We start from the raw sequence: 14,612 nt of genomic DNA on the forward strand, positions 1-14,612 counted from the left end.
AAAAAAACTTTCTTTACGTTAGAAGGAATTTTCTGTATCTATATTCCAGTTTGTTCCTATTGCCTCTTGTACTGTTCTTGGGCATCCCTGACAGGAGTCTGACTCTTTTCTTTACTCTCCCAGAAGGTATTTATACACTTGGGTCAGATCTCCCTGATCCTTCTCTGCTGCAGGCAGAACTTGAGGTCTCTCAATTTCTCTATGTATGACAGATACTCCAGTTTCTCAATCATTTTTGTGGCCCTTCACAGGATTTACTTCAGTATTTCCTTGTATTGGCCCTTGGACTGGAGGGCCAATAATTGGACCCAACACTCACAGGTGGTGGGTCAGCTCACCAATGCTGAGTACAGGGCAAAGATCACCCTCTTCAATCTGCTAGCAGTGCTCTGCTTAAGGCAGCCCAGGAGGTTGTTGACCTTCTTTGCTCCAAGGACACATTTCTGGCTCATGGTCAAGTTGGTGTACACCAGGAATCACTGGTTCTTTTCTGTAAAGCTGCTTTCCAGTCAGTTACCCCTGAACCTGTACTGGGAGAAGGTGTCATCCATCCCCAGGTTCAGTACTTTCACTTGCATTTATTGAACTTGATGAGGTTCTTTTTGGCCCATTTCTCAGAACTGTTGAAGTCCATTTGAAGGGCAATGTAACCCCATCACTTTCTTTTCTGGCTCTCTGCTGCTCACTTCTCACCAGCTGATGTGTTGTTAACTACTTTTATATTACAATTATTATGCAAACCCAGGGGTCAGAACTCTTTAATTGCTCATAGTAGTGGCCTAATTAATGTAATATTCAGAAGGGGAGACACAGTATACATTTATATAAATTAAGATAGTGTTAGATATACATGTGCCAACATGGATCACACAAAACTAATACAAACACTTACTTGTTTGTAAGTAAGGTCTTGCTTGTTACAATTCAAGCACATCAATTTAACAGAAATGTGTTTGTTCAAGAAGACAGGAAGTTTTTTAAGTAATAAAACCTATTTGTTCTGCATAATGAAAATAGTGCACAGCTCAGATAGCCAAGTTCTTTTAAACTTGGCTTCTGAAATACATACAGGTATACTGACCATGAAGTGCATGCTTCGCAAATTCATATAGAATGGAAGCAAGAAATATGCTTTTGTTTGAATGAAATTTTAGAAGCTGAAGACTAGTTCTTTTACCTGGCATGTTGTTTCTTCTATCTTCTTTCCTTGCAGCAAATGTATCCCATCACCAACAATATTATCTTCTATGAATAATGAAAAAAGCAACAAAAGACATGCTTTCAAATGTCCTGTTTTCAGGTTTTTTTTCTGACGAACATCATTTGAATTGCACTTGATAGTTTGAGCTGACTCTCTGAAGTTAACGCTGTATCATGTAAACATGCGTTTTTATCTCAAACTAATTTGCAGTAAGACTACAGAGCAAACTGACAAGATGATGTACATAAATATAATTCATTCATGCTTACTTCTTCATCTGAACTTAGTCCTCAGTTTACTAATGCAGAATCCCACCAAGCACTTCCTCGAGTATTTCAGTGCAGAAGCATGTGAAATATTTATATAAAAATTTGAAGTTACTAGACGAAAATGGTCATTACAGTTGAGATATGTTTAATTTCAATCTTTGAAATAGTTGGATGAGCATGAAATTAATGCTTTGTTTGGGAAGAATGTTTACTTTCATTACAACAATGCACAATAATTAGTCACATGACTTTAAAAGTCTACATTTTAATAAGACTATTTTGAAAGATCTACTCTCACTTCCATTTTTAAGTCAAGGCAAAGCATCCACCATCACCTAGTGAGTGACCCTAGTGATTACATTCGATCAACACAGATATCACCCTGATTATGATTTTCTAATCACAGAATTAAGTGCTACCTTGGCTTTCCAAAATTAATAGAAAATAATCTTAACTTGGTCTTATTTTGCCGCTGAGGAATGCCTTGCAACATTGATAATAATTCTTGAAAAGCGATGGCTAACTTAACATATAGATTTACAAATGTTAACTGTAGGCAGGCAAGACCAATTGCATTATTTTCTCTCTAATCAACAGAAAATTTAAAAACTGACTGAAATTCTTCAGCTATAATATGAAGGAAGACTTTTAACATAAGCATGCAACTTTATATTCAGAGAGGTAAGACCCCAGTCCTCAAAATGTCTATACTTATGTTGGAATTAAAAAAAACAGAAGGTGAATAAAGTTGGTCAAAAAAACTTGTAAACTCATGTCAGTGAAATAATCAAAGCATCACTGTACAGACAAGTTAATACCTATATTTTTATGTGATTTATAAAGAAAATTCTGAATCAAAGAAATACTTAGTATTGTTAATTTTCTTAAAAGACAATACTTTGTAAATAAAACCAAAAACATTCAGTGCTTCCGTAATTTTGCTACTTGGATATTGTAAGACTGAGTTAAAATCTGATCTGAGCATCAGGCATAAAAGAGCAAAATTCAGTTCATGCATTACTTCCACCCTCAAATCATAGGTCAGTTGCACAGGAAACCCCATTAAGCAATTTCCTTTATTTAGCATATGCATCAAAAGGAAGAAGGAAAATGAGTCTACTTTTTTTTTTTTTTAATTTGTTTTAGAGGTTTCTATAAGAGTTTAAATAAACTTAGAAGACAGTATCTTTCTCCTGCATACCTGATTGTTACAGCAATACCAACAACTTTCTCATAAGCATATTAGAGTCCAAAATCTAACATGACCAGATGTCTCAAGCACCTACAAATCTCCTTGAAGTCACTGAAGGCCAGGTGTCTGATAACCCACCCATTTATTTGAATGCAGAGCTAGTTAGACTTCCAGAGGCACTGCAACTCATGTCAAGCAGTGCTTATGCAGTCAGATTAACATAACTGGGAAGTTTCTAGTCACTTTACTGTGGAGGGAATTAGGAGCAGGGGAGAGTCATGTCCACTATTTCTGCAAGGTGTCCGTCCTTTTCTGTTCGTCTCAGGAATGCATTTGCATGGAAGCTCAATGACTATGACTCTCATAGTCAACTTTTTCAACAATGTCATTTTCAGGCTGGCAAATCTGGTTCTGATGATTTGGATTTGGGCTTGTAAGTGAAGATAGGTATTCCCACTATTCTGTCTGTGAGATATATATGGTCTCATTGTACTATTATAAGTAAAACTGAATTTTTAGAGATTTTGCACACAGCCACACTAAGGACCTAATGCAAAGGCTACCAGAGTCATTGGATGTCTTTTCATTGATCAGGTTTGGATCAGGCCCATGAATATAATTCTGAAGTAAGCAGAGGATTCTACGCTGGCCACCACACACGGCCTATTGCATCTAACAGAAAATCATATTATGCAATAGATCTGCAGACCTTGAAGGATTATCTCTCTTAAGAGAAGGTTTTAATCAATAGTGACAAATTATCTTGATCAATAGTGAAACACTTTAAATCTCCTTGTAATGGTTTTCACCACTGTGTGAAGGGGACTTCCCTTTTAATAATTTTACTGCAGAGGGGGAAAGGGAGATTTTTATTTAGCTGCCAGCTTTGCTTCCTGTTCCCTCTGGGCCCCTGCCCTTCAATTACAACACTTGTCAGCTTTTAAAATGTGCACTGCTTCTTTTGCATGCTTTGGATATTTAAAAGGGTAAAAAAAAAAAGTCTTGAGTAGGAAGGACTGGAGGAAGGTCAAAAAGTTCTCTTCTCTGATTCAACTTTTTTTCCACCTCCAAACTGACAATCTGTACAGTAGGTTGAAGAATAATTTTGAAATATTTTTTGTTACAAGTAAGACTTGTTCAGAAAGAAACTCTAATTTTTTTTTTCAGTTATCATTAGAATCCTTTCCCTTTGAAGCCAGCGAGACTCCTTTTCTGCCCATTGGTTCATCACAAGGGCAGAGTTCCTCCTTAGCAGGGTCTATTGTGATAATGCAAGGAGAAATTATTTCAAACTAAAAGATGAGAGATTTGGTTTGGATATGAGAAAAAGTTTTTTATGACAAGGGTAGTGAAGCATTGGCACAAGTTGCCCAGAGAAGTGATGGATGCCTTATGCCTGGAGACATCCAAGTTCAGGTTGGATGGGGCTCCACGTCCACATTGGATGGGGCTCTGAGCAACCTGATCTATCTGTAGGTGTCCCTGTTCACTACAGGGGAGTTGGACTAGATGATGTTTAAGGGTCCCTTCCATCTGAATCGATTCTGTGATTCTCTGATTCTGTAAATTTTCTTGTCATCTTTTCATTCTGGCTCTGGTTTGTAGAAATCCAGCCTACTCATACACAAGCAAATGCAATAGCATTTACAATTTCAAATCCATTATTTTTCAAGCATTTAAGAATTCATCTTCAAGTGGTGAAGCAAATCCAGAGGGATACCTGGCACTTTGTCCTTTGCTATCTTTGGCATATCCTATTAACAGTAGAATCATTGAACAATGGATGATTTCTGGACCATTTTTACAAGAATTATTAGAAATAAAGGTACTTCTCCTCTTGCCACTGTGTTGGCTTAAGTAGAGAATGAAAGATACATCCAATTTTATCTCACATATCAAAGATTCTGTTTATGCTAATACAGATGTTGAACTTTGACTGCTTTAGCCTCATAAGGCAGCTGTATCGGGTCTACCTTGACTTTAGAAAGTACAAATACAAATTCAATTCCTGGAAGCAACATTAATCAGGTTGTCAAAACATTTTGATTTTTTTAAAGTCTAGTTTAAATAAACAAAGTGAATGCTCACATGTTATTTTTTCTAATTTAATGAATTTATACTCGTTAGTTCATAAATAGCATCACTAGCAAATTCCCATACACTAGCTGTAAGATTGTTTCAATTAAAGTTAGTTGAAACACACCTTAAAAAGCAAATTGGATAAGAGTAGCCTAGAAAATTTGTACCTACCACTTGGAGCAGCGTAAAGTACACAGGGAACCATAGGATCATATTACATTTGCCAAGTCCTGTACAACCCAAAAATGACAATTTACCATAGGGGAAGTCTTTTTTTGCACATGGACCACAGAGAGAATTATTCACATAACATGTTCTCAGCTTCCCAGTTTTAAAGTAAGCTTTATTTAAACTACTTTTTCCCCCCTTTAGGACAAAGTAGATCTCAAAAGGATTTGACAAATTATTTAGTTTGATTATTCGTGAAAAATAAGAGATTTTCCTAGGTGCCCTTTAAAATACTTCGTGAAAAATGCAAAATCAGCTGAAATACATTTAGCAATTACCTTCAAGCTGACAGGGCCTTCTGATGTACGAATCATTCTCCGGCTTCCTGGAACCCTGCCAAAGTGTGCCATTCACATTTTTCCTGTCTAAAGTAAAAGCACAGACAGCAGTCACCTAAATTCATAGCAAACCTGTGAAATAACAGGAATGTCTATAAAAATAGAATAAGAATGCAAACCAAACAGGTTTGCAGAATACTGTAGAATCTCAAACATGGAAATAAGTAGATGATTTTGCAATATAGGAAATCTGACAGATGGATGGGCAGACTTCAAATTTTGTTGTCTTTTGTCCCTGTCTAGGACCTCATCTAACACTGTTAAAATCTGATCAGAATAATTTTTATCTTAACCTTGATTTTAATACCTTGCAGCCCAGAGAACATGTGTGCCTTTATTTGCTTCCAGGAATTGCACAGAAAAGACTGAATTTGATTCTACCAGAGTGATTTACATTTTTTTTATTTAAATGTTTAAAGAATCACTGAACATGCTAAGTATTTTCTTATGCTGTTCCATTATAGGTTCTTAAGTATAGGAACTAAACTGAAATTAAAATAGTTTTGGTTCCAGTATCTAACAACCAATGTATGTGTAGAAAGCAGAGTGGGGGGAGGAATATGTTGGTATCTTAGGTGTATTCTTCCTTTCCTTTGCATTTGCTCCAAGAGTTGTAAAGCAAATCAGACCCTTAATTAAATCTGGCTCTGTGAGATTAATAAGTATATAGTGAATGATTTAAATAGTTACTAACCAAATGCTTCATTTTCAGACAGAGACTTCTGGATGGATCTAAAAGAATTAAAAGAATTAACCATTAGCTAAAAGTCAGAATGACAAATGAAAGCACATTTAATCAAATATGGTTATTTTCAACCTAATTCTTCAATTCCCAGGGATTTGGCTGTGCAATTCATACTGGCTTCAATTGGAGTTAGTTGTCTTTCTTCATTTACCCAGTCATTACTTCCGCATGCCACAGAGGGCTCTGAAATCTTTTGAATTTTCACTTTGTAGAAGTATTTTATTCAAGTTTCTTTTTGTAACAGGGATCTCATGAATGAATCAGGGAGGCCATCAGAAGGAGAATAAGAGATACATTTCTTTAGACATGATATGAAATATCCTGCAACTTACAGAAATTACTACCATCTGAAGTTTGGTGACATGATAATAAATCAAAGCAAACAGCTACAGGAGAACATACAAAACCCACAGGCTATGCAGGGACATTTTATTGCTCCAATAAACCTTGAGCTCTTTGCATGTTTGCATCAAGATATAATGCTAACTCATGCTTCCATCTGCAGTGAGCGGTTCAAAGATCCTTACACAAAGAATACGTTAACAGAAGAAAAAAAATCTCAGAATGAACATTGATTTATCCTGTATATTAATTTGTTTCTCTTTACCCATTAAAAAACAAAAACGAAAAAAAACAAAAAACAACCAACTTATAGTAATTTGTGAGCTAGAGGATGAATCTAGACGATTATACTACTTAAGTTTGGAGACTCTTCTATCTGTGACAATAAGCAGAAGGGAAAGAGCACAAAAAATGAGATCCCTCTCCCCTACTCAAGCAGGTGGTGAAGGGTTTTCTGAATGAGAGGATACAACTGAACTATTGTTTCATCTGTGAACACTAGTTCCTTTTGAAACTGCTTAGAATTTTTTTCATTTCCAGAGATTCACTATTATTTTACTGTTTATAAAAAGCATACTTCTGTTACTTCTGCTACTGATATTCATTTTTCTCTTCCTTGTTGCCCTGATGTAAGGAAGAGAATGATCATTTGCCTGCTATAAGTGAAGATCAGGTTCAAGACCATCTAAAGAATCTGAAGGTGCACAAGCTCATGGGACCCAATGAGATCCATCCCTGGGTTCTGAGGGAAGACGAAGTTGCCAAGCCATCACATTTGAAAATCATGGCAGTCTAGTGACCCAGACTGTTTGGAAAAGGAGAAACATAACCCCCACTGTCAAGAAGGGAAAAAAAAGAAGATCCAGGAAACTACAGGCCAGTCAGTCTCACCTTTGTGCCTGGCATAGTCGTGGAGCAGATCTTCCTTAAGGTTCTACTAAGGCACATGGAAATTAAAGACAAGGTGATTGGTGGTAACCACGGTTTCACCAAGGGCAAATAATGTCTGACCAACCTGGTGGCCTTTTATGGTGGAGTTACAGTGTCAATGGATAAAGGAAGAGCAACTGATATAATCTACCTGGACATGTGCAAAGTGTTTGATACTGTCCCACATGACATTGTGGTCACCAAAGTGGAAAAAAAATGGATTTGATGGGTGGATTATCCTCTGGATAAGGAACTGGCTGGACGGTCGCACTCGGAGAATTGCAGTCAGTGGCTCAGTGTCCAAGTGGAAACCGGTGATGAGTGACGTTCCTCAAGGTATTGGGACTGGTGCTATTTAATATCGTTTTAAGCAACATGGACAGTGGGATCGAGTGCACTCTCAGCACGTTTGCAGATTACACCAAACTGAGTGATGCAGTTGACACATAAGAGGGAAAGGATGCCACCCAGAAGAACCTGGATAGTCTTGAGAGGTGGGCCTACCTCATGAAGCTCAACAAAGGCCAAGTGCAAGGTCCTGCATCTCAGTCAGGGCAATCTCAAGCACAGGTGCAGGCTGGGGAGAGAATGGCTTGAGAGCAGGCCTGAGGAGAAGGATTTAAGGGTACTGATGAAAGATTCAACATGAATGGGCAATGTGTGCTTGCAGCCCAGAAAGCCAACCGTATCCTGGGTTGCATCAAGAGAATTGTCACCAGCAGGTTGAGGGAGGTGATTCTGCCCCTCTTGTGAGACCCCACCTGGAGTACTGCATCCAGTTCTGGAGCCCTAAACACAAATAGGACATGTAGTTGTTAGAACAGGTCCAGAGAAGGGCCACAAAGACGAGCAGAGGGTTAGAGAAACTCCCCTATGAGGACGGGCTGAGAGAGCTGGGGCTCTTCAGCCTGGAGAAGAGAAGGCCTGAGAAGACCTTATAGCGGCCTTCCAGTACCTGAAGGAGGCCTACAGGAAAGCTGGGGAGGGGCTTTTTGTAAGGGCACGTAGTGACAAGATGAGGGGAAATGGTTTTAAACTAGAAGAGGGTAGACTGAGACTAGATATCAGGAAGAAATTCTTTAATGTGAGAGTAGGAACAGGATGCCCAGTTTGGTTGTGGATGCCTCCTCCCTAGAGGCATTCAAGGCAAGGCTGGATGGGGCTTTGAGCAACATGGTCTAGAGGGAGGTGTCAATGCTTATAGCAGGGGAGATGGAACTAGATGATCTTGAAGGTGCTTTCTAACCCAAACCATTCTATGATTCTATGTGATTTCTCACTGACTTTCTCCGTATCTATGGAAAAGGCCAATCAAAAATTTCTACATTGTCAAGTAGGAGTTTGATACCAGTTGTAAAAGATTATTCTTTTACATCATTGTCTCAAAGCTTGCTGGGGACACAGATGGACAAGTCCAAGCAAGTCCCGGGCAAGGGTTGAGAAATCCTTTGTCTGAGGGACACAGATGGACAAGGCCAGGGGCAACAAGAGAGATAAGCCACAGCTTAATGGCCGTGAAGTGGTCTTTTGTGTGGGCTTATCTCGAGGAAGATGGCCACCTCAGGAGGTGCTGCACATGACTCTTGCTCAGGTGCCCAGGAATGCCACACTGGCAGAAGAAGAAGGATAAAAAGTGGACCTACAACCATGAGGTTGAGGTTTTCTGGCAACAGATTCCTCATGAAGAAGAACAGAGGTTTTCTGGCAATAGATTCCTCATGAAGAACAGGTTTCTGCCATGAGAAGCCTCACGAGCTGCACTCTCTCCCTCCTGGACTTGCTCTGTGCTCTACCACGATGCTGAAGAAGAACAAAGGTGTCTGCCATCAGATTCCTCACTGCAGAATTCCTGCATGCTGACGGACTCTCCTGGGCCTGCTACCTGAGTCCTGCTGCTTCCTTCCAGATTGGCTCTGTGACTTCTTCCTGCTACCTGCTTGCTACCCAAGGCCGGCCACGCTGCTGCTCTGTTGGTCTTCCCCTTCCCCCTCCTCCCCCTGCTGCTTCTACCTCGGACCTTCGAAACATCATGCAACAGGACGGCTGCTGGATCCTGGTGGTGACTATCCCCGCTTTACACAATTCTTGCTTCTTTCCTATCTTTTCTATCGCCCTCCTTCCCTTCCCCGTCTCCCTGATTAGGATTTATAATAAACTGGTTGGACCAACATTTGAACCATTGTTTCTTAATCTCATGCCGGGTATACAGATATTAAAAGAACCTCATCTCCCTCCTATAAATCGGAGCAAGACACCAGTACAGTGATGTCTGGACATTCATAGCAAAATAATATTTGAATGCAATTGACATTGGGTGAAATTGTCTTAATCTTATTTATTATTTATATTGATTATTCAAGTGACCAAGACAACCTTTCTAAATTCTGATTAGTTAAGTGGAATTGAGTTAGTTTTAGAATAAAATAATATTATTTGTATTGTAAGGTTTGAGAGTGGAGCCACAGATTCCTATTCCTATCACTAGGGTAGACTTGGTACTGAACTAAGCAGGTGTCTCAGGCAGCTTGGTGATAGCATCATATTTGGTAGAGCTATTATAAATTATTTATGCTGTGGTAATTCCATGCCAGCATACACAGCAGTTTAGCTTCTTTAAAAGTATTAAATGGTGATCAGAAAAAATGTGAATAACAGAATTATATCCATACTTAGATAAATGGAATTTTGGAAAGGAAGAGCATTTTCACAAAGCCCCTTCTGGTCACAGATAACTAAGATCTCAAAGCTCTGAGTGTGCATGTCTGTGTTTCGAGCCAAGAAGTTACTAGTAGTTGTAACTGACAACGAAAACTAGATGAAAACTGTCTATTAAGACAAATGAGATTTTCAATGAAGTTATTATCTATTTTGAAATTTATTAGCAACATACAGAGATGGCATTGATGATCTGAATTTAATGATGCCCCTCCTAAAAAAGAAAAAATAGAATGACGTCTAAGCATTTTCATGCCACAGCCAGACAGATAAGATCTGTGTTTATCATTCCATTAGGCAGGATTTCATTTGAAGGGAACTTCAACGGTAATGCAAAAACTGCTGATCTCAAGACAAAAAAAGAAATTTTCAAAATAAACTCCTCTGCTTGCTAATATATTAGTCCAAACTGGTATCGTGCCTTAACAAATGGACATGAAGTATGCTGCTGCCTCAAATGTATTTGATTAAATAAGGTTTGTCCTGCTTAATCTGAATCATTTTGCAAACTAATTTTTTATTTGGATTAAAGAACACAACTCTCCAGAAGATTATCAGGTCAATGGTACAAACATTCTGTAAAATAGTTTACTACTTCAATCTTTCAGAAAAGTGGACATACGGTTAAAACAAACTTAGATTAACTGCATTTGATTTCAGCTATCCTGGTCCCAATATTTTGTAAGATTTATGTATATAAAAAAAATAACAGCAAAAAAGCTTTACTAATATTACAAGCCTGTTACTTGCTTCCCAAATGCAATATTAATACATGTACTCTGTGAAAATTAAGGTAACATTGGCAAACACATTAACAAAACAACAAGGGTGAAAAGAACAGATAAATATAGTGACACTGTATAGACCTTGAATTGGTCTCAACTTACTTTCTCTTTTTGGTCACTGTGTTCTCAAAATCAGGAAATTCCTTTTAAAAAGAAAACAGAGAAAAGATATGAAAATCATAATTTTTTAATCAAAATATAATATTTTCCTCACTGTAAGGACAATGTAAGATAGTTTTATGCACATTTGATATGTGTTTTTAATATCCACTAATATTCAACAAGTGAAGCTATAGAGGACACAGTGCAGGAGAGAATATACATAAGTAAGTGTCCTGGATTCTCAGAGATTTCAATATCAATGGCTCCCAAGAAGTTGACACTGAGAGCTGTAATAGGGCTGAAAAATCAGAGCACAGTACTCTTACATCAAAAATGGGTATTTCCAGCATAATATAATTCTTTTAAATACTGCCTACAAAATGTAAAATTTTATGAGGATAAAATGCTCACAAATTACAATGGGATGAATCTTTCTAATGGACACTCTCTAATGCAGACTCTCTAATTCCCTTACATGCAGAGGATGTGATCATCTCTCTGTACTCAGCACTGGTGAGACCGCACCTCGAGTACTGTGTTCAGTTTTGGGCCCTTCACTGCAAGAAAGATATTGAGGCCCTGGAACATGTTCAGAGAAGGGCAACGAAGCTGGTGAGTGGTCTGGAGCACAAATCTTATGGGGAGCAGCTGAAGGAACTAGGATTATTCAAGTCTGGAGGAGGCCTCTTCTCCCATGCAACTAAGAATAGGGATAGAGGGAATGGTCTTAGGTTGTGCCACAGTAGATTCAGGTTGGAAATTAGGAAATACTACTGCTCCAAAAGAGTAGTCAGGCACTGGAATGGGCTGCTCCGGGAGGTAGTAGAGTCACCAATACTGGAGGTGTTCAAGAAATGTTTAGATGATGTACCAAGAGACATGGTTTAGTGGGAACTATGGGTGATAGGCGGACTGTTTGACAGGATGATCTTGGAGATCTTTTCCAATCTTGTTGATGCTGTGATTCTATAATAGAGTAGGAAGCAAGGCAAATAAAACTGAAAGCTGTGTAAGTCAGCCTAAGTGGCACAAAAGCAGAATGTAGCACTGGGCTTGAAAGAAGATCATACAGCTGCAGGTGCTCAGCTGCTGGGCTCATGCCTGTTTTTGATGAGCATGAGCATTGGCTGAATATGTGCTTGAATGTTTTTTCATCATCTGGTTCCTGTTCTCCCCCTGTGCCACTCAGAAATTCTCAGAACCTAGTTATCTGGATCATAATGGATTAGCTAGTCCTTTTTTGGAGACCAAGCATCATGGGCTGGCAAGTGCAGAATCTAGGGCTTTCTTTAAATGTAGAAAAAGGAAAGAGGTGGCAAGATGTGGAAAGGAAGAGAAAGGTTATGTGTGTGTTGAAAGACTGAACAAAAGGATACCTCACTCCACAAGGAATGCTGTAATTTCTCACTGCTATCATAGACACCTTGGAACTTGAAGTTAATTTTAACTTTGAGAAAACCTGAGGATGTCATTCTAGGGTAGAAGAGATCTCTGAGTGCAGTACTATTTTGATATTTCTTAAGACAGAGTATCAAAGCAATGTATCACTTTCATATCTATTTCTTCCAGCCTGGAAAACAGAAACCGGGGTAAAAATGTCCATGAGGAATGTCATTTAGATCTGCTGGGCAACAACACACATTTAAAAAAATAAATATGAAAACGTCAATTTATAGATCTATTTCTCATATTCTTACGTTTAATTTTTTTCCTTTATGTAATATCATCTAAACAGCTCTGACCACAGTAATTTAAAAAATACCAATCAGCTTGCAGGATGAAAAGCCAAAAACACATACTACATAAAATGATGCAAGTGTATAACTGAGAATTTTATATTTTTTTCCTTCTCTTGGTATAATCCATCAGAGATTTTTTAAGCTTCTTCTGAGAAGGCTTTTCCATTAGGAAAAGGCTGTTTTATTGCACTGAGTTTATTTTAGCAGAGTGCAGGAGGCCCCAGTAGTATCTGGATATCTTTGAAAACTAATAATTGTAGGCAGTTTCCACAAAATATTTTTGCAAGTATAGTTTCACTCTCAGATACTGTATGCGGATCAAAAGAGTATATACCTTTTATCCTGAAATATTGCAAGCAATGGAAGACAAAGTTCTTACTGAAATAAAAAACAAACCTCTCAGCATGTCTTAGGACAATCTTTTCAATGGTTGAAAGATGTTGAAAAAGTGATTTTGAGGCTCTTTAAAAAGGGTAGCATCAACATCTCCTTTAAAAACATCAACCTTTTTATCTCAAAAAGGCTCATTAAAGGAAACAGTATGCATGAAGGTCAGAGACCACACAGGGAACATTGTTAAGTTAGAATCTCTATAAGAACCAGAGCAAAAAACTGAGATATGGCATTCTCTGAAGTTCAGTGTGGTCTCATACTTGGAAACATTATTAATTCAAGTCTAGACAAGCCAAATATCTGGTGTGGAACATGTAGGTTTAATATTTGCTCCACAATTTCAAACAAATGCTTCACTACCTGTTTCCTAAAATGCAGTAAAAGATGCATGTATCGCATTGCTTCACATGTTGAGGCATTACTGAAGAATTCATTAGATGTCATGGGATGCAGTGTCACCATGGAATATGATGGTGGCTTTCTATGGACATTTAAAAATGGGTCCTTTTATTCAGTGCACCTCTTTTTGTGATGTCTGAATCAGCCATCTGACTGGGGTACAAAATAAATTATTCTTGTTAGTACTTACTTTTTAAGTTTTTACAGTACTTGAATACACTAGAAAATCCTACAACTGTGATCTGTGACTAAGAATTAAGCAGTTTTGCAAACATGTTTTACCTTTAATTGTAAAGAAAGTTTCTTCTAAAATCTCATCTCTATATTCTCTGAAGTTTGTTATTACCTTTTCAATGGAAACTAGAAAAGTTTCCCTATTCCAAATATGAATGATTTATTTCTTAAAAATAAACTAAATGTATGTGGAAACTCAGCATTATGAAATTGCAGTAAAGTCCTTTCCTCCCTGTTTTCATCAAATAGCTCTGAATTAAGGAAACCTCTGATGTTTACAAGTAAGCTGAAAAAGCTAGAGCTCCTCTGTTTGTTAGACTTAAACAGGGAAATAATGAGTTCAGGTAACTAGACCTCTTCTTTCCCCCAGTGGAATCAAATGCCAATTATAAAGTAGGTAACTTAACTGCTTGTGGTTTTGATGACAGTAGCTTAGAAAGACTGATAAATTATTTGGCATTTTTCTGATACACAGGGTAGTCACTCATATCACAATTAACAGTTGAAAAATATGTGGACATTTGTGATTTCAATCTGACAGGAAATGTATGAAAATATTTTTCATGTAGAAGATTTTTCTTGTGAAGCTTAACACAGACCATGAGGTAGAATATGAAGAAATTCGGTTTTTCAGTTAACAACACTGTTAAGCACAAACTGTACCCATATGATTCATTATGCACTTTTGGCTACCAGCTATATCTGAAGAAGACTTGTTTCAACACTGCTAAACTTAAGATTCAGAAAGAGCTCTGTAAATCTAGTTTTTGCTCTCTGTTTGAGAAGACAACTGAAAAACTACTGAGAAAGTACCCCAAAAGTTAACAGACATACCCCTGTGAGAATTAAAATCAATAAACAAGTGTGTATAACAGGCACAAGCCATTACTAGAGGAATCCAGATTGGGAACACCTCAGGCA

At 37.8% G+C, this 14,612-nt stretch overlaps 1 protein-coding gene across 1 annotated transcript in view; it reads right to left on the reverse strand.

Moving 5' to 3' along the window:
- The window catches only part of LOC109369953 (putative uncharacterized protein ENSP00000383407), a 31,012-nt gene that overhangs the window by 10,128 nt on the left and 6,272 nt on the right, over positions 1-14,612 (reverse strand). Inside the window, exons 2-3 of the mRNA XM_031555734.1 lie at positions 5,248-5,362; positions 1,178-1,245 (exon numbers count right to left, since the gene is read on the reverse strand). Of these exons, the coding sequence (XP_031411594.1) occupies positions 1,178-1,245; positions 5,248-5,362 (183 nt within the window). The remainder of the gene's footprint in view (positions 1-1,177; positions 1,246-5,247; positions 5,363-14,612) is intronic.

This window comes from Meleagris gallopavo, chromosome 1, assembly GCF_000146605.3.
Source record: "Meleagris gallopavo isolate NT-WF06-2002-E0010 breed Aviagen turkey brand Nicholas breeding stock chromosome 1, Turkey_5.1, whole genome shotgun sequence".
Taxonomy (NCBI): domain Eukaryota; kingdom Metazoa; phylum Chordata; class Aves; order Galliformes; family Phasianidae; genus Meleagris; species Meleagris gallopavo.